Source organism: Danio rerio, chromosome 8 (assembly GCF_049306965.1).
Source record: "Danio rerio strain Tuebingen ecotype United States chromosome 8, GRCz12tu, whole genome shotgun sequence".
NCBI classification, from domain to species: domain Eukaryota; kingdom Metazoa; phylum Chordata; class Actinopteri; order Cypriniformes; family Danionidae; genus Danio; species Danio rerio.
This window is the reverse complement of record NC_133183.1, coordinates 57,408,151-57,429,228: the sequence shown is the minus strand read 5'-3', so window position 1 is coordinate 57,429,228 and position 21,078 is coordinate 57,408,151. Positions and strand designations below refer to the sequence as shown.

Below are 21,078 nucleotides of genomic sequence, written 5' to 3'. Positions count from 1 at the left end.
CGATAACGATAATCTTAAAACTAGCATTTATCAGCCGATAACATATGTATATATATATTTGATTTAATAAATATATTGAATTGAGTCCATTGTGTGGTGTGCTCAGATATTGATTTTGTTTCTTAAAGGGTAAACTAATAATAAACTAGGATTGCATATAGAGTAATTCTGCAGTCTTGTGGCCTGGTCGCAATTAGGCATGGGCCGGTATAAAATTCTGACAGTATAATAACCTTGGGTAAAGATACCACAGTTCCACGTTTTCTTGTATATTGTAATTACTGCTCTAAAATATGTTCTTTTTAAATGTCTGGGTAAAAAACAACAACCTTTTCCCTATTGAACATGGCATTTCATTTTTAACATTTAAAATATTTTAAAAACAATAAATGTCAGGCAAAATAATTTAAGAAATCATTCACTTCTGCTGTGTTAATTAATTTCAAAAACACAGATTTATTTTCAACTTGAAAAGGCATCATTGGATATCTTTCTTTCTTTGGATATAAAGTAGGTCACTGCACTGTTCAGCTCTACAGCATGCTATATGTTGGTTTAAAAGAGATTTGTTTTTCAGATGTTCCCTAAGTCATGGACTTAGGGCTGCAAGATAACAGGAAAAATAACAATCACGGACTATTTTGCTCAATGTTCATCACGAATAATAATGACGAATATTCCTTTGTGTGTGTGTATAATATTATATATATATATATATATATATATATATATATATATATATATATATATATATATATATATATATATATATATATATATATATATATATATATATATTCTTATTAAACTTTACAGCCACGAATATAAAAAACACAACTTGTAATAAAACTATACATGTGGTGAAGAATGATGGCAAAGCTAAGTATGATTACTGTAATAAACTAATAAGTTATAAAACATAGTGTTGCGACCAACCTGACGAAGCATCTGCGGTTGGTTCATACTTCACGAATACCGAATTAAAAGAATGGAGTGTTAGGTTCATTGTGCATCACACGGGTGCAACCAACAAGAGTTGCGCATTTTAGTTTAACTTTGAGAGTGATGAGCAGTTCAGTGTTAGTTTTATTTAAATACCTTGAGATGAAACTAAACAGTGCATTCTTTCTGCCTCCTCAGCACTGAGGAAAGACGGCTTTACACTCGGCCATTCATAATCTGAGTTGTTGTAATGGAGTCGAAAAAATAAATAAAGTAGAATGTTCTTTTAACAGTCCTGATATGTTTAATCTTTTTCTTTTGTAAAACTATTGTCATTTCTCTCCTGCAAATTCGAATTTTTTTAAATCTGCTTGATTCTTTTAAAACCGAAGGCAGAGCCCGTTAATTGGTGTTTTTCCTTAAGATACACCTTTGTGAATGTTTTATTTTATGTGTACAGTCTTTAATGTGTTTTTAGTCATTTTATTCTATTTAAAGCAGCACTCGGATGCAAATTTATCCTCGAAAACGTGCCAAGAGAGGGCTGCATGTGTTGTATGATAGTTTTTTTTTTCATGCGTGATCAATTCCTGATCCTTTGCACAAAGCTTTTAATGAAAAGACAGGAAATTTGATTACTTTCGATGTGCTAAAATATTTGTTAAACAAATGTTACTTTTCTAAAAGAATATATACATATTAGAACTGTAAAACAGAAATAAAGGGAATTAGTTATAGATTTCATTAATTAATGCATAAAATAATTATTAATTTTTATAAAATGAGTTTAAATGATCTGAAACTTTTAATTACATTTTCATTTCTTGTAAATAATAAAAGTTGCGTCAGATTGATGAAAACGAATCTCAATACCTGCGTGAACAGGGCCACAATTACTTTTTTTTACATTTAAACAAAATGATATTGTCTTCTGTCTACATGACTGGCAAAGGCGTCAGAAAAAAAATGCTGAATCTCCGCGAATATTTGGTTAATTAATAAAACAGTTTAGTGATGTTAGTAATGCATAGAAAAACGCAAAGCAGAATTCTCCTGAGCTCATTAACCCACTGACGACAGCCACTTTGTGATGGCTTTTAAGTTGGTTAATGAGGTCTGTGTTACCTTGGGATGTTTGGACTGAACAGGAGCAAAGGCTACCTGATCAACATAGCATTCCTTGAAAAAAACACTTGCAATCTAGACATAGTCACCTAAAGGCTCCTACACAACGGGACGATTTTCGTTTGCGGTTAACGTCAGCATTTTACGAGACATTTTTCCGTAATCAAACCCAAGCGATTTTCACTGGCGTCAAGCAGACGAGTATGCAAAATCACTCCTTGACGTTAGATGGCGCTACACAACTTCAACAAGCTTCTGACACCCGCTTATAACACAGAAGAAGAGGAGGAGAGGAAGTTCACGCTTGTTGTTAAAGTTACTGGTGACTCGAACAAGCATGGATGGTTCAAGCAGCAGCTCCAGCTCTAGCGATGAAGAAATGATTATTGTTCTTAAGAGCAATAAGCAGCTAAAAAGTCATATCGCCTCCGGGCATCTTCTTCAATGTGCGCTCGCATTGATAGTTTTGTGATTGAGTGCCTCCAAGTGCTGTTTACTGTAACTTCAGCAGCTCCGTGCACATGAACAAACGTGCCGATTTGATTGGTGGAGAAGGTTTTTGACGCCTCAAGCTCGATTTTTTTTTATTACGATTTTGCGCCTGGCATTTTGCGCAATGGTGTGCATGTTCACATTGACGGCAGTTATTTAGTTGCGAGGCGTTAAACGTCGATGGAAAATGCAAGCAAAAAACGTCTCGATGTGCACGAGCCTTAATGGTTGTGATGTGGTACAATTAGTTGTGGTCTTCATACTGTAAAATCGCGGCGATATTTAATTTTTGATCATGGCCCACAATATCTTATTGTGATAATAATACAATTAATCATACAGCAATACATGGACTGACCAGCAGCTTGTGACATAGAGAGTCCTAAAAAACTCTATAAAATAAAAAATAAATAAAAAAAACTTACAAATTCCTTCGGTATAACCCTGACTTTTCATAACCGCGATAAACCTGGTTATCGCCCCATGCCTAGACGCAACTCTTTCACTACCTAGTACTGGTATAAAGAACCCCTGATTTATAGAAAGTACTTTATCAAGGGTTGTGAAGCAAATTTAAATGTAGTATCAACTGGAGTAGTACGCGATGTTGGATATACCGTTTTTGTTTTGTGTTATTCCTTTTAAAATGCGACTTTTAAAAAAACGAAAGGACATGAGAGTAAATAGATTCATAGCTATATTATTTATTGCTACTTACAATTTACCATCCTTTGTCCACCCAGCTCTTGCGATGTACTCCACCCCGGGAAAAAGTGTTGTGAACGGGAGAACAAGCTCCTTGTTTTGTGCACTAATCATCTACAAAAAGAATAAGACACCATTATATGTTTGTTTTTGACCAGGCGTAAAGAAAAAAAAAAACAAGCTAGCATGGAGACTCACCTTGCCCTGCTGATCTGTTCGAATCTCTGCTAGTTTCAGGCTAATTTGAGGGTTTTTACTTCCTGAAAACATAGAGAGGGGAGTATTAGCATTAACAGCTAAAACAAACATAGGTCTGTTGATAAAACGCACACAAAAAGAAGAGCCGCATTCTTACAACACAAATTCTGGTTTCGACAAAACTTGACTTTGCTAATGACTAAAGTTAATAGCAGAACAGCAGACTAATAGTAGAATTTGTCTAGTGTGTGTGTGATTGTTATTACCAGTGCGGGGGTATCTGTACACATCGGCCTTCCGCTCCTCCAAAGCCGGTGATGGCACATGAATAATCTCTACTTCCGATTCGTCCACCTCCTCATAGAGCAGTTGAAGTGTTTTGCCTCCATCTGCGTCTGCATGCAAACACAAACACCATGATTAGGGGGTGGTTTAGATTTGACAGTTTTCAGTCACATGACCTCATGGAGGCTCGCAGGCAAAACAAGCAATGGGCCTTTATAGCAGCTACACTGGAATCTCCATATAAAAACAGCACTGGGGATACAACGATTATAGATTTTGATTGTACTATCTATACATCCACCCACCTTCAAATGCTGACAACATGGACTGTTTAGGCGTTCAACAAACCTTCAGTAGCAGCCGGAGACCACCAGTATCCAGTGAAGCGATCAAACTCCTCCTGAATCACAAAGGTTGCAACACCAGCAGATTTTGGGTCTTCTTTGACATTATTCAATCCTGAACAGAGGTAGGAGGAGGCACATTACAGTGTGCAGAAACCTTTAACATTTTCAATGTAATCTGACATACTGCCAATAGGGAGGAATGTTTAAATATTTACCAATACGTAGTATAAAAATCCAGTCAAAAGACTAGAGTTTATTGTTATACTGCATGATAATTTAGTAAATGTCTTTAATTGTAATTAGTCAATTTATTGCTCAAATAATTTCCTGAAAGTTCTGATAGTAAAATGTGTATCATGCAAATCCCCTTTATTCGTAAATTAAATCCGCTTCATTCGCATGTAAATAGATGTGTGAACATTGAGTTTACTCGACCTATTCGCGCATCAAATCCACTTTATTCGCGTGTCAAAACCTCTTCATTCACGCGTAAATAGACGTGTGAACATTTTGAGTTTACTCGTTTCATTCGCGCAAGAAATCCACTTCATTTGTGCGTAAATAGACGCACGAACATTTTGAGTTTACACTGTATTCGCTCGACAAAACCGCTTCATTTGCGCGCAAATAGACGCGTGAACATTTTGAGTTTACTCGCTTCATTTGCGCGACAAATCCACTTAATTTGTGTGTAAATAGACGTGTGTACATTTTGAGTTTACTCACTTCATTCGCGGGTCAAATCCACTTTATTCACATGTCAAAACCGCTTCATTCGCGCGTAAATAGATGCGTGAACATTTTGAGTTTACTTGATTCATTCATGAGACAAATACACTTAATTTGTGCGTAAATAGACGCGTGAACATTTTGAGTTTACTCGCTTCATTCACACGTCAAATTCACTTTATTCACGTGTTAAAACCGCTTCATTCGCACGTAAATAGACGCATGAACATTGAGTTTGCTCACTTCATTCGCGCGTAAATCCACTTTATTCGTAGATTAAATCCGCTTCATTCGCACAAAAATAGATGTGTGAACATTTTGAGTTTACTCGCTTTATTTGCGCATCAAATCCACTTTATTCACGTGTCAAAACCTCTTCATTCGCGCGTAAATAGACGTGTGAACATTTTGAGTTTACTTGTTTAATTCGCGCATGAGATCCACTTCATTTGTGCGTAAATAGACGCGCGAACATTTTGAGTTTACACACTTTATTCGCGCGACAAAACCGTTTTATTTCCGCGCAAATAGACACGTGAACATTTTGAGTTTACACACTTCATTTGCACAACAAATCCACTTTATTCACGTGTAAAAACCGCTTCATTTGCGCGTAAGTAGATGCGTGAACATTTTGAGTTAACTTGATTCATTCACGAGACAAATACACTTTAATTAATTACACTGTTTAATTCGCGCTTGAGATCCACTTAATTTGCGCGTAAATAGACGCGTGAACATTGAGTTTACTCGCTTCATTTGCACATCAAATCCACTTTATTCATGAATCAAATCCGCTTCATTCACACATAAATAGACGCGTGAACATTGAGTTTGCTCGCTTCATTCGCGCGTCAGATCCACTTTACTCGTGAATCAAATCCGCTTCATTCGCACGTAAATAGACACATGAACATTTTGAGTTTACTCGCTTCTTTCGTGCATCAAATTCACTTCATTTGCGCGTAGATGCGTGAACATTGAGTTTACTTGATTTATTCGCTCGACAAATCCACTTCTTTTGCATGTAAGTAGACGCGTAAACATTGAGTTTACTCGCTTCATTCGCTCGTCAAATCCACGTTATTCGCGCGTCAAATTCACAACAGATACGGATTCACATCATGGGCAGGTCTTCTGTCTGTTTGACTCTAGCTTCGTTGCTAAATGGCTAACATGGATTTTATTGAGAGAATAGTCCACTAGATCGATTCAGAAGTGCACCTAGCTCTGTCAGTTCATCAACTCCTCCAGAAACTACACCTGGATGATGGGAGCTTTCATCAGTGCTTTTAACATCGGTGCCTACCCCAGATTGATCAACTCATTTGGTGTCCACAGGAGATTTTCCCCCAGGACACCAACAACAGGCGCTATGTTGTAATCACGGCCCTACAAGAGAAAGCTCCTGATTGGTTAACGTAGTGTAAATGTCCGCTACAGTTTAGATTTTCCAACTGGATCGATTTGCGAAAAACATGTCATACGCGCATTAAGTGCGTCAATCGCGCAAAATGCTCAATTTGCGACAGTTTATTTGCGCGAATCGCACCGCAGGATGTCTATTCACACCTTTGCGTTGACTTAACATTGACTACATCCACGTTTGGTGCAAACGCAGCATAACAATTTTTGGACTACTACCTTAGTTCCACAGGCTTTATGTTGAAAATAACCCAAAAATAATACCTTTGATAGTAGTGATGTATTGGATTACAAATCTTACGGTTCGGAGCACATTATGGTTTTTTAGTGATGAATTTTAGTCCAATTATTACTAAAACAGCACAGCAAGAACACTTTTGGTTTTAACAAACAGAACTTAAAAGCTGTTCATTTCATTAAAAATAAAATGGAGAAATAATCAGTAGAATAAAAATAAATTGTACAATATTCAGTACTGTAAAAAATTTACTGTTACTGATAACGCTAAATGTAGAAATCTAACATTATATTTTGTACAACTCATGTTTATTTTTTGTTTCACTTTCAATAAATGATTCAGTTATTCACTCATAAATCTTCAAGTTTCATTGCTAAATGTGTCATTTTTAAAGAATTATTTAGTCACATATTTTTGATGGCTGGTTGCACCTACTGGCTACAACTTTTAATATTGAGCATCAAATTAAACGCATACAACAGTGATTTTAATATCAACCATAAACATCAATAGTTATATCTAAACTATAAACTGTTATCCCAGTACTTCTGTGTTTTTTTTATCTGTAGCTTCATAACTAATTCAAAAGACTAAAGACTGAATCTCTTTCTTGAGTTTTGGGTTTTTCAAACACAGATTTGAATGCATTGATTCGAAGGATTAATAAACATATGCAAATCACCATTATTTATAATTTATGTTGCGTGGGTGTTGAGATCCTGATCTTTTAATAATTAAATTGTGCAGCTTAAACTCAATGCATTAATGCAGACTAAACAAGTAGTGAAAGAAGACAACTTTAATAAACTAAAATACCCACCACATCCGTCTAACCTACCACAACTTCTTCCGTCATCATTATGTTTTACAGGAAAGCCTAGATGCTTTCATACATGTGATTTGAATTATACAAAAGGTGCTCTCTGCAAGGCGATAGTTACAAATTAAGGATTAATCCACAAGCAAAAAAATAAATAAAATGTAATAATCCGTAGGTCATGTGTGTTCCGAATCATGGGTTGTGATCCAAACAAATCACAACTCGACCGTGATCTGGCACACCCCTATTTAATGGTACACAACACAACCTGCTACAGTATACAAGCCCATCAACTAACCTTTATGACAGAAAGTAAGTCTTCGCTCCTCTGCCGTTTCGATATTGGTAACCCACAGGTCGTTATTATTTATGAAGGCAATGAAACTGGGATCACCGGGCGAGATCTTGGGGTCCATTCGTATCCCTGAGCACTGAGTCTTTATTTCCATAGGCTTCATTGGGGCAGCCTGCTAAACATCACATTACTTTCAGGCATGGGGAGACACAGTTATGCAACAAAGTGTAAAAACTAAGAGACACAGGAAAATAAAGCAAAAAACTAGACTCACAATGAAGCCGTTATGGCCGCCATCACGGCAGTAGAAAAGGCTGTTGCTTGCTTGAAAGAGGAAAAGGCCGCTTTGTGCGTGATAGTCATAGGACGTGATGCCGAAAACCCCCAAACGCTTCCGCTCGCGGAGAAGCTCCTCCTCCCGAGAATACACTCCATGATGTGGAGTGGCCTGCAGGAAGCACACAAATTAATGTCAGAATTTATATGTTGTCAATAATGCGCCAAATATATGCAAGAACCGAATCACCCAAATCCTTGTTACAGACTGAAAAGTAAAAATAAATCAAAGCCAAAAATAAGAAAATATGAAACTAAATACAAAAATAAATATGTACAGTAATAAATAACACACAAATAAATATATGCTGTGATAAATAAATGTAGAAATAAATATATGCAAGATATTATATAGGTAATAATAAATAAATAAATAAATAAAGATAAAAAGCATAAAGAGTAACCTATATGCGACAAACAAAACATAATTTGATTTTTAACAAGAGGTTTATGTATTATGACACTGTTATACACTATTCCTTTTTTTAATGGGTTAAAGTTAAAAAAAGACTGTTGAGAAAGAAATCCACCATTTCTTACTTTTATGCTATTCAGAAACCATATGACCCAAATCTGCTTCTCTCTCCTTCAAGTTTAAAGCAAACTGTTTCTGCTGTTATATACATGTATATCACACTATAGTATATCGGCACTGGTGGGAGGCGTACTTGACATTTATATATATATAAATAAGCAATATCACATGATTCCTCATTATAACACCCAAACAACGTTAAAAAAATTGGAAATGGAGCTTCTACTTCATAATTGAAAAAAATATGGACCATAATTCTTTTAAATAGCCGTCTATTAGCTTGCATATTGGTATAACAACTTATAAAGCACATATTAACGATTTATTCTGAAGTTACCTTCTACAACATCCTTATTGAATATAAATAAACAGCTAATTAAGAGTTGGTTATTAGTGAAAGCATGTGTTCCATTTTAAAATGTTATAAGTGGAACTTTTATTCTTATTAAAATTCTATCATTCCTCCAATGTGGTTCTGCTGGCCAAAAAAACACTGATACCTGAAAGTGATCTAACATCTGCTTCCATGATAACACCAGGAGAGCTTCTTTCCGGATCTTCTTTGGAATTTCAGAGTACAATAATGAGTTTTCTCTGCTTCCATATGGCATTCCTGTTTTAAGAGAAGACAAAAACATCAGGAAAATGAAATTGTAATCATTTGATACAATTAACTTTTTTTTCAATTAACTTTTACAATTAAGCATTAGCAAATGGTGAATTCATTATCTGTTAAGCATTAACTCTACATTAATAAACGTTAGCAAGCAGTTTATAACTGCAGCTACAAATGCTGAATTCTTGACTTACAACCACATTTATAATGTGCGTAATAGCTGTACTTTCAATGATTTCTTTTTCATTACTAAATTAAGTATTGCATTATTTACAAACCAGTTATTTAAGCATAGTTGGTTATTTTTTAAGATCATTCAGAATGAGTAAGCAAAAGATTAATAAACTATTACAATTCAAATTTTTAATTCTTATTATTTAAGCATATAGTAATAGTTAATTTGTTTGTTAATAAATGCTTATGTTAAATAAAAGCTGATCTTCATCCAGTTTTGTGACCTAGGGTCAGTTCTTCGTACCTCGCTTAAATGATCTAAGATGATTTGGCAGATTCTGGATCTTTTAATCTTGATAACTGATCTCTCGCTAATTTGGTTCTTCAAAGAAGTTCGCGAATCAGATTAGAATGTCTGGATAAACTGATCTGAGATCGCTGCGTGTGTTATGAAGGACAGATCTATCGATCCTCGAAATCATGATCAGCAATGCAACGATTGGCTGACGGCACAGCAGCGTAATGACATCATCTGATTAATATTCAATTATCCATGTGAGCAAAATTACATCACATTAGCAGTAAACTGTTTGTTAAATATGACACGCAGTAACTTCACATTTGTTTTGAGCTGCACGCTTTACACTTTCATGTGTCAAGAGTATTCATCAAGTATTTCAATGCAAATCAATGTATTTAGTTCTACATTTAGAAAATATTTTCTTTATTATAGAAGCCGTTTTTTAATCGGTGTAAAGAATAACTGGTTGTTTACAAAAGCATTTTCATATTGGTAAAGGCGTCTGCAACTTTTGTGAAGCATCAAATCACCAGCATATTAACTGTCAAAACATTTTTATAACTGCATAAATGTATTATTGCTTTAAAAAAAGTGACATATTGTGCATTTCTATTATACACAATTTGTACTAAAGCGATCTAAAAAGTTCATATCAATAAGTTTTCTCTTTGCACCACCAGGTGGCAGTCTTTGTACTTTCATTTCGAGGGTGCAGATTGCATAAGTTTTATTATTATGTATAACTTTATTTATTTTATTAATAACTATAACTTTATATATATTGTAAAAAAATATGTACCATTTTCCCAAGTGTATATAACTACTACTGTAAGAAAATATCAGAATTCGTAACATACTTTCTGTATTATATTTGCTTGAACTAAGCCCATCTAATCCTGTTTATATGAATTAAACCTGCTACCGATCAGGTTTGACCTAGCAGATCTGTTGCCATGACAACAACTCTCGGATCAGCTTTGAAGAACGAAACGATCCTGGATTGTGTCAAATCGTCAATATCCAAATCCAGCTAACTGAGTAATCCACGTACGAAGAACGGACCCCTAATCTAAAGTGAGGTTTATTTATGCTTTTTTTAAATCTCTTATAAATGACAATTAAAGGCTTCGCTAAATTCTAAACAGGAAAAATAAAAATAAACAGCTATATTCATTTGAAGAAACACAAATGAAGCTTTACTTCAAATGAAAAGTAAATCTTTGCAACCTTATCTAAAATAAAATTACTGTGCAGTTTGAACATAATTAAATAACAGTGAAATGTTGCATCTTATTATTTTGATAAATTATTATATTGTTGTCATATTTTGAAACTCCTGTTGTTCGGCAACGTTTAAACTTTACAGTAATTTTACTTTTTAGATAAGATTGCAAAGATTGTTTATTTGATGCCAAGCCTTTAATTGTCATTTATAAGGGATTTACAAAGCATAAATAGTCCTCACTTTAGATTAGGTCACAAAACTGCATTAAGTTGAGCTGATAAAGCATTTATTAACATACATAGTAACCATTATTATATGCCTATAATAAGAGTAATAAGATATATCAATGCTGATTTGAATAGTTTATTAATCGTTTACTAACTCATTCTGAATGATCTTAAAAACCACAAACTCTTAAATACAACAATTTAAAAATGATTTTATATACTTCAGGGCTCGAAATTAACCTTTTTTCTTGGTAGCACCGGTGCTCCTAACTTTAAAAATTTAGGCGCATCAGCCAAAATTTAGTCGCATCCACCAATTCTGAGCACCGTTACTACGAGTTTTATACAAACATATTTATTGTATTTGAAATCAACACTAATCAAACTAACAAGCAAAAAAATTATATATATATACATGCAAGCATGAGGAAAATATGTCTCAACGAAATCCCGTTATCACAAGAAAATAGATTTTTATAACATAACTGAGTGAGCAAAAGATACACGGAGCGTTCACCGGCCCTGCACGCACTGCTTTGATGAATCTGTTAACGATATAACTGTGCTGTTCTCACAAGTGCTGTCCGATATTGCACTAATGCTTTTGACACATATTGTAGCTTATTATATGCATTCATGTTAATAGCAATACCGGTTTATTTTTATGAGTAGCAATATTAGTTTACTCAATGCAAGCCCGTTCGCGATGGTGTACGTGGTGTTCAATTTGACATATAGCTGCCACTTGCATGGCGGACAGCATCTGGCGATTATATGAAGGATTAAACAGAAGCTCTCGTGCTAGATGTGGCAAACAGTTACCTGAAAACTCCTTCCCACAGACTTTTTATAGCGGACTTGAAGCCAATGGAAGTCTTCTACTCTTGGAAAAGTGTAGATAGTGGATTAACATTTAGCAAATGATCACTACTAAGATGTTTCAGTATTTATAACTTTAGATGCCATGGTTTCTAAAACTAAATCTGTGAGTGTTATCTTCATTCTCCTCTTCAGCGCTTTACATTTTTTCGCAGTAGTAGCTCTCTTTGTCATCCCAAGCCAGAAGCGCTGACTGAGTGATTGACAGCTGATATTAACCAATCATTCGCGTTCAGTGCTAGAGCAGTGGGCCAATAAGAAGAGCGTGAAGGCGGGGCACGCATTACGACTTGGATTTGTTTACTGCAGCAAGTTGACATGACAACTGTTTTAAACCATTCCCGAGCGATGCGTTTCGCGTTGCAAGTGCAGAGATGCATTCTGTAAATGTGGTGTACATTTTACAGTAAAAACTGGTCTCACATAACAATTTTAAGCACTCGCAGAAATGCTCCCAAATATATTTTAAGGTCGCATAGATAAAATTTCGGGCGCATATGCGACCAAAATGGTCGCAATTTCGAGCCCTGTACTTTTTAAAAGTATATCCCTGTAAAAAAAACAACATCATAAATAATAGCAAATGCGACGGCCGAGGAAATCAGACACTTGGGAACAACTGTGGTCGGAAGTTCACAGGACTGTGTTCTCTAAACTCCTCTCAAGCGGTGGACTTCTACATTCTGATTGCTTGCCACCAAACCTCATCATAGCTCATTACCATAAGTTTTGACAATGCTTAACAACTTACCAAGATAGTAGAGTCGATGTGAATGAGGGCCAGACTCATCATGCTTCTGGACGAACTGGAAATCATGGGGCGCCTTGTTTATAACCATTCCAGAGTACATCCGGCTGTTGTGAATAATGTCACGCAAGCCATCCCACGAGTGCTTCTCCACGAAAAACTGAGATGGGACGTCTTCCATTTCCACGACCTCTGTGCTGTCTGAGATGTCATCGACTGCGGTCATTCTGACAGCTGCAAAACTGAGCGCAGGAGTCAGCCGTTAGTCGAAAACACATTGATTTATAACACAATTGATAGCATCAGGAAAACATTCCCATACCTTTTCCAACTACCTTCAGTTTCGTCTTCAAGTTTCACCCTTTTTCCTCTATACATTAACCAGCACACAACCCTCAACAAGATCTGGCAACCTGCAAGACAATAGGGGAAAAAAACAGTCTTTTACATACAAGCAGGGCTTTAAATCAACACGCGTCAACCCGCCAAATGCGGGTAGATTTCAGCTCTGGCGGGTTAAGGCTGATTTATACTTCTGCGTCAAACGCCGGCGTATGCTACGGCGCTGACGCATAGCCCTTCGCCGTGGCCGTTGCTGACGTGCACCTCTCAAAAAATGTAACTACACGTCGCAACGACGCGTAGCGTAAGCTCTGTGATTGGTCGGCTTGGTAGCGCTGACGAGTCTGGGCGGGACCGAGAGCCGCGCGAATGGCCCGAGCGATTGTTTACAATTGTGGAGTACCGTGAAGGAGCTCCGGATGAAAATTTTTGTTTTGTGTTTACCTCATAGTTAAAGTTGTTGCACGTCCGCCAGTTCCTGCCTCAAAATGAGCGAGTTTGAGTCACTTGTACATCCCGGAAGTGTTCAGGAAAAGCAAAAAAGCAGCGAAGAAACTCGACAAAGAGGAACATTTACACCTCACTGCCAACTAGCATTTCGAAAGTGTTAATGCAGACCGACAGAGACAGCGCGCAGAAGTATAAATGCACAGCCACGCGCGTTGCATGCGCCGTGGGTTACGCCGGTCACCTGACGCAGAAGTATAAATCAGGCTTTAGACAGACACCTCCACTTGCCACTTTTGCTGGTTGGAAACCATTTTTAAATTGTAGTTTTCTTAAAAGCCGCGTTCGACAATAAGCATGACTCAATATTCGTGCAAATGTCATCTTAGATTCGAGAAGCAGCACGACTGACAAAAATAACTGTGTTCGCAAGAGCAAAAAAGAAGGTAAATACCAAACGAGAGGATGATCACTCCTCGCGCATAGGTGATGTGATGCGTACGACTGTTAAAAAGCGCGCGCTCTCGCGTTTACTTGCAAGAAGCAACCGTGCCTAGAGGAAGTGCAACTGCTGCGATCGGTCCCCTTTTTCCATAGTGGTCAACGCTTTCATTTTAGTTATTAACAGGCCTATATTAACCGTGTGCGCGTGATCATCCTTTCATTATCAAACACGGTATGTTTGAAATATGACACAGTGGTATGACACGGTGTGACCTTTTTTCTTTCTTTCTAAAAACGTGCTGAATTGGTCTTCCCTGCCACCAGGCCCGTGCAGAGACCGTCCAAAGGGCATGTGCAGGATAAATTTTTTGAAGAGCGGGGAGTGGTGGGGGTTGTTGTTGTTGTTGTCGCGCGCGTACTGTAAAGCGGGGGAGGGGGTTGAGCCCGCGTACTCAAGAGCGGTGTTGTCGCGCGCCTAATGAAGGGCGGGACGGAGGGTGTGTCGCGTCGCGGGGGCACTTTTGATATTTGGAAGGGCATCGATGCGTTGCATTCACTGCGTGTTCAGCGCAAATGTCCGCTAATGTAAGATCTAACAATGTACACAACATCGCCAAAGAAGCTCGTCTTTACTAAGTTCACACTGATGCGGCTTATAACAAAGAGCGGTATTGCGCCAGTGGTCATCGGGAGAATCCTGCTCTGCCTGCTCATATACTGGGTCGGCTGACTCGCCTGCTTTCCACAAACACAGAAAAATGTAAATCAGCGCATTACGAGACTGAGCATTTAAAATGACAAAAACCGAGACCAAAACTTTTAAAAGTGAGACTTATCTTCCTTTCTTTTGTCTGTTCTTTCTTGAGAAGTATATCATTTTTCTATTTAATTACTGATGACTGCTTTGCAGCTTTCGGCCTTAAATTGAATTATTTATTATAATCTTTTGTTTGTTTTGTAGAAGAAATATTATTTATTAAACTGACATGCATATAAATCAATTGTACAAAATAAATATTTCTTACTGCAAAGCTTTATTTTTGGTTGATGCAAACAATAAATGTATTTCTCATAAAGTAACAGGACTTTTTATAGCAGGTAACTCACATTCAAGGCAGCATGATAATGAGAAATATAATTCATTGTTAGTATTGTTGACATTATCGTCATCATTAATATTTTATAATTATTAGTCATTCATTTTGGAATTATTGCACAAATATTAATGTCATCTCAGCATTAGATAGTTGTTTCTGGTTTTTGTTAGTCCTAATTGATGTTGTTTTCAAATAAAATAAATCCCTTAATATACAATTTGCAACGGTGCTCATTCATTTTTGGTGGGTACTCCTAAATTTTTTCTGGTGTTTCTAAATATTTGAAGTTGGGAGCACCGGTGCTACCAAGTTGATTTCGAGCCCTGAATGATATTACAGCAACAAAGCACAATAAAGATTAAAAGCCTGGGAAGGCAATAGAATAAAAATGTATCTTAATGTGTCTAGATTTAAAAATAGAGATAGTAGAAGCACTCGTAATGTCCGGTGGCAGCTGGTTCCACAAACGTGGCTATAGCTAGCAGTGCGATATGCATACCCCGACCCCCGAACGCCCCCCGAATCAAACATCACACAACCCGCCCACTTCAGTGGAAATCAGGCAGATAAAGCACACCATCGCATCTAACGGAGGGACCCAGGGCAGTGAGCGCACCCATCCATAATATAAAACCACAGAAGTTCTCCTTTAACAACTTGGTAGAAAATGTATTTTTTAACATCATCATTTAGATAGACGCTAACAAACATTCAGGCTAAATGCTCTGGAGAGACCTGAAACATATTCATTTTTCCCTATGGGCTATATGACACTTCATAGGGGATTTTCCTTTATTTAAGGATGTTGCAAATTATTCTGTGATCTTAAGGAAAGTCTTAAGTGTTTCAACACATAAAAGCAAGTAATAAAATATAGCATATATTTCGTTGCGCTCAGCAGCTATCCACTAATAAAGCTCTTCATGTATTTTAAAATGTTAAATTGGTTTTATATTCGCACATTCGTACAGTGACAACTTGTGACATGCTTCCTATTTTGTTTACAATGGTACTTTGCATATTCTGTCTAAAATCTCATCAAAGTATTACTTCAAAACAACATTAGCACTATTTATTTGAATGAACAATATTGAAAGTCATTGACTGCTAACATTCACTATTTAGAATTAGCAATAAACACTTTTCTGAAAATATATTATTAATGAGAAATTCCTAATTTGTGAATATAAAACAAACTTTAGATCAATTAATAAGGGTACTGAACTTCTATACGTTAGCAAAGGCATTCGGAACGTATCTTTGACAGCCAAAAATATCGACGACACCCCTATGACACCCAAAACGACGATCACTCACACACTAATTTATGCGTTAGCTTCATTAGCAAAGCTGTCATTACCGACTAACACATAATGAAAACGAACTGACGTGTTTAAAACCGATTTGTATGGACAATGCACAGATATTGATGTTTCACAATGTTTTTACATTACATTATTTGAATCTAACAAGCTTGTTTACATTGCTCTACTTACATAAAATCCATATCCCAAATATCAGAAATGAAGATTTAATTAATGTCAGTTTTACTATTACTGATTAATGCACTTGACAGATTTCATTCATTTATTTTCCTTCTGATTAGTCATTGGTTTATCAGGAGTTACCGCAGTGGAATGAACCACCACTTACTTGACAGATGTATTTTTTAACTTCAGGTGGTTTGTGTAACGTAGACTAACCATGTTCCGTACACTTTTCACTATTCAGCGCACTCAAACGACCACTCCTACGTCATTGAAAGCCAGATAAGCATGCTTGTGTGTTCATTCTCTGGGGGAATACCTATTGCACAATCCAAATCTTGATTGATGTCTTTTGGACCAGTAGTTTTTGAGAAAAGATGGGATAAGTACCGCCTTCGCATGTGTACGGAAGATGATGGGTATTAACGGTGTTCCGTACACGACTAAAATAGTGTTCTGTACAGGGCGCATAACTTTAATTTTCGGCAAAAATTGGCATTGTTTGAAGTCTTATTAAAATCTTATGTCAGAATATACTATTATTGTGTTTAACTTGAAGTTAAAAGATATATTAAATAACTCTTTTATGTAAGTTTTAAATGAAATAGCTTTAAAATCATTTACTTTTTATATCATGTTTATTTTATTACAGCATGACAATTTAAAATATTAAAACATTAAATTCATGCACATTGAAGCTAACTTGACTGACCTTTTATGAATATAAACATCATTACTGCAAAAGGAGGATCCAAACAGCCTTTGCAGCCTGTCTCTCAGGCGGAGAGTTGTGACATGCGGTATTTACCCACAATTGATGTTTAAACATCCCCATTTCAAAGCATTTATTCAACAAAAGATAATTTATTTAACAATTTGTGATAACATAATATTGACTTCATAAAGACTGTAATACCGTGTGATGCATAAATTAAATGCAAAAGCATATTGTCGGGGCTTTAAATGTCTCCCCTCCCAGGCGACACTCGCACTTTAAGCTTGCCCACTTTCTATTTTCAAGCGCATTAGGTGGACGTAGCAAACTTACTGATTTTACTCGGAAATATATAGTAGGAATGTCTCTGTTGTGGTTGGGGCTGAAAGAGTGAGAATTAAAGATTACACAGATATATAGCTTGCCTACGACTCATACGTATTTATTCAGAGATTAACGTTAAAAGGTCATCTGTACGGAACATCGTTGTGTACAGAATATGGTTAGTCTACGTTATGTGTTTTATGTTTGGTAAAATAATCTCTAAATGCATCTTTAGTGAATTTCAACGAATTACACTGTCTTGTCCCAGTAGGTGGATTTAGAGGTTTCTGCATAAAAAGCACAAGTGGATTTAGCTGGTTGACGCAAAAGAAAATTTACCTTGTTAAAAACCAAAGAATTTAGAACAGTACGTTAATCACAATACCGTCAAACTGTGATATTTATTATCCAAGGTTATCATACCGTCAGAATCTTATACCGGCCCATGCCTATTTGGATATAAACTTAACTTTAATGAAGGTTTTAATTAACATTAGAAAAAAATGTGTACGTACCGAACATGCAATTCTAATTGACTAAGGTAAAATTTGTTTAATATCAGCACATTCGTTCAGTGACAACTTGTGACATGCTCCCTATAATGGTTACCATGGTACTTTGCATATTCGGTCTGAAATCACATGGAAATATAACTTGAACACAACATTAGCACTATTTTTTGACTGAACATTGTTGAAAGTCATTGACTGCTAATACTCACCATTTAGAATTATAAATAAACACTTTTCTGGAAATATATTATTAATGAGAAACTCCTAATTTGAATATAAAACCAACTTTAGCTGGTTACTGGGTACAGTACTTCTATACGTTAGCAGAGGCATTCAGAACGTATCCTTGACAGCCAAAAATACCGACGACACCCCTTTGACACCCAAAACGACGGTCACTCACCCACCCATTCATGCGTTAGCTTCATTAGCAAAGCCGTCATTACCGGCTAACACACAATGAAAACGAACTGACGTGTTTTAAACCGATTTGTATGTTAATTATAGAAGATATCATCTTATATTTTTAGGTAACCACAGTCAGAGTCAGCTGATGAGCCAATGACGTTTGACCGGTTAGATGTGTGTGCTTTGTATATGCTAACAGCTAGCCGAGCTGCTATCAAATCTAGATGACGGGAAGTAAAGTCAATCACAAAATTATGTATTTTATATATAACGTAACTATTACCCCTTAAGGACCATGCTTTCTACATACTATATACCATATTGACTCATGAGATCAGTAACGTTAGTATTATTAATAACAATACTAATAATAATCTGTGGCGATGTGATCATGTTAGCACATTATCTCCTTGCGTTTTCCAGCCCCATCTGCAGAGCTTTATTATGTCAAACACTGAGACACCCTGATCAGCTCATCATCACATTATTTGACATGTTGATTAGTGTGTGCGGATGATTGTCAGAGATCATCAGCTGATTTCGGGTCAGCTCGGCCTCTGTTGACGGGCCGCTCACAGCAAAGCGCATTGTTATGAACATTCATCACTTCAACCCATGATCGCTCAACACCACACGCGGGTACTTACAGGTAGACCCTCAAAGAAAACTCTCATCTGTGGCCTGTTGGTTTCTTAAACGTGTTTGCTGGTAAAAACAGTATCCATAAGCGCGAGAACAGCACAAAGCGACAGTCATGAGTGCTGATGAAAACCAACCGAACATCATCAGGCACACCGGAAGCGCGGACTAACTCCTACTTCCTTCTTCCGCTGTCTAGCTGCAAGTCGCTCATATGAGAGGAAGGTATTATCTTTTATTTAATGTAGGGTCAATTGTATATTCACATATTTCATATTCAGAAATTAAAGTTGAAATGAAAACGTGTTTTGAGTCTATTGAGTGGTCAACAAACTTAAAAGCAATAAGAACAAGGACAAACCCCCGGAATGTTGTTGTTGTTTGTTGACATTTTGTTTTTTAAACATTCAATAAAACATCTATTATTTCATTTATACGTTAACATATTAACTTATAATATCTCATCACATAAAACATTCATTCATTTTCTTTTCAGCTTAGTCCCTTTATTAATCAGGGGTCTCCACGGCGGAATGAACCGCCAACTTATCCAGCACATGTTTTACGCAGCGAATGCCCTTCCAGCTGCAACCTATGACCAGGAAGGGTCTCTAAACTTTGAATAATATATTATTTGAGCCTCACAATTTATAATTTAGCTTACCCAATTCACCTATACCACATGTTTTTGAACTGTGGGGGAAACCAGAGCACCCAGAGGAAACCCACACCAACACGGGGAGAACATGCAAACTCCACACAGAAATGCCAACTGACCCAGCCGAGGCTCAAACCAGCGACCTTCTTGCTGGGAAGCGACAGTGCACCGGACTACCATGACGCTCTGTATTTCATTCATTCATTCATTCATTCATTCATTCATTCATTCATTCATTCATTCATTTTCTTTTTTGCACAGTGCCTTGTGCTTTATTTGCTAATGCAAGCTTTGTTTTAAAAGATAAATATAATGTAAAAAACTATACATTATTTGAATTACTTCAATAAATTATTTTATGTTTTTTAGTAATGGACAATGCACAGATATTGATGTTTCACAATGTTTTTACACTACATTATTTGAATCCAACAAGCTTGTTTACATAGCTCTACTTTAATTAAAACATGATTTCTGATATTTGGGATTTGGATTTAAATTATGTCAATTTTTAATGTTATTGATTAATGCACTAGAGAAATTTCTTTCGTTCATTTTCCTTCTGCTTAGTCCCTGGTTTATCAGGGGTTACCACAGTGGAATGAACCGCCACTTACTTGACAGATGTATTTCTCATTTCAGGTGGTTTGTGTAATGTGTTTAATGTTTGGTAAAATAATCTCTAAATGCATCTTAGTGACTTTCAATTTTGCACTGTCTTATCTCAATAAGTGTATTTAGAGGGTTTTGCATAAAAAGCACAAGATTTAGATTTAGCGGGTTTTGATACAAAAAAAATTTACCTTGTTAAAAAAAAAAACAAAGAATTGTCCTAAGTGACATTTATGAAAAAAGCTATTTTATTTACCAGCTAATAACCTTATCATTACATTTAAAATAAAACTTCTAAAACAATAGAAAATTCTTATTTACAAGAAAAGTAGTCTGATGGATTAAGAGGGTTTTGCATCGGAACTTTTCAGATACATATATATATATATATATATATATATATATATATATATATATATATATATATATATATATATATATATATATATATATATATATATATATATATAAAGAGAGAGAGAGAGAGAGAGAGACAGTTAAAGTCAGAATTATTAGCCCCTTGAATTATTAGACCTCGTGTTTATTTTTTCCCCCCAATTTCTGTTTGAGAGAAGATTTTTAAGATGAATCCTACAATAACATTAATAAAATATATATAAACTGCATAATATATAAATAAAATAAAGATTTCTATAAAACACATTTCTCATATTTTAAATAGACAGATCTTAAAAAAAACATTTATTATGTAAAATAAAACACATATTAATATTTAATATTGAGGTTTAAA

At 35.9% G+C, this 21,078-nt stretch overlaps 1 protein-coding gene and 1 long non-coding RNA gene across 3 annotated transcripts in view; one reads left to right on the top strand and one right to left on the bottom strand.

The window, feature by feature from the left end:
• The window catches only part of dpp9 (dipeptidyl-peptidase 9), a 44,886-nt gene extending 25,659 nt beyond the window's left edge, over nucleotides 1-19,227 (bottom strand). Inside the window, exons 1-10 of one of the 2 annotated variants that reach the window (XM_005172485.4) lie at nucleotides 19,066-19,227; nucleotides 12,965-13,055; nucleotides 12,646-12,884; nucleotides 8,973-9,085; nucleotides 7,876-8,049; nucleotides 7,605-7,773; nucleotides 4,096-4,206; nucleotides 3,729-3,857; nucleotides 3,463-3,524; nucleotides 3,278-3,378 (exon numbers count right to left, since the gene is read on the bottom strand). In XM_005172485.4, the coding sequence (XP_005172542.1) occupies nucleotides 3,278-3,378; nucleotides 3,463-3,524; nucleotides 3,729-3,857; nucleotides 4,096-4,206; nucleotides 7,605-7,773; nucleotides 7,876-8,049; nucleotides 8,973-9,085; nucleotides 12,646-12,884; nucleotides 12,965-13,020 (1,154 nt within the window). In that variant the 5' untranslated portion in view covers nucleotides 13,021-13,055; nucleotides 19,066-19,227. Of the gene's footprint in view, nucleotides 1-3,277; nucleotides 3,379-3,462; nucleotides 3,525-3,728; nucleotides 3,858-4,095; nucleotides 4,207-7,604; nucleotides 7,777-7,875; nucleotides 8,050-8,972; nucleotides 9,086-12,645; nucleotides 12,885-12,964; nucleotides 13,056-19,065 lie in introns of both variants that reach the window. The other variant, NM_001077313.2, reaches the window with a different exon arrangement.
• On the top strand, nucleotides 856-4,400 carry LOC141375931 (uncharacterized). Its single transcript, XR_012384765.1, has 3 exons — nucleotides 856-2,062; nucleotides 2,117-2,582; nucleotides 2,640-4,400. It is a non-coding gene; the product is annotated as an uncharacterized lncRNA (long non-coding RNA).
• Nucleotides 19,228-21,078: the final 1,851 nt, after the last annotated feature.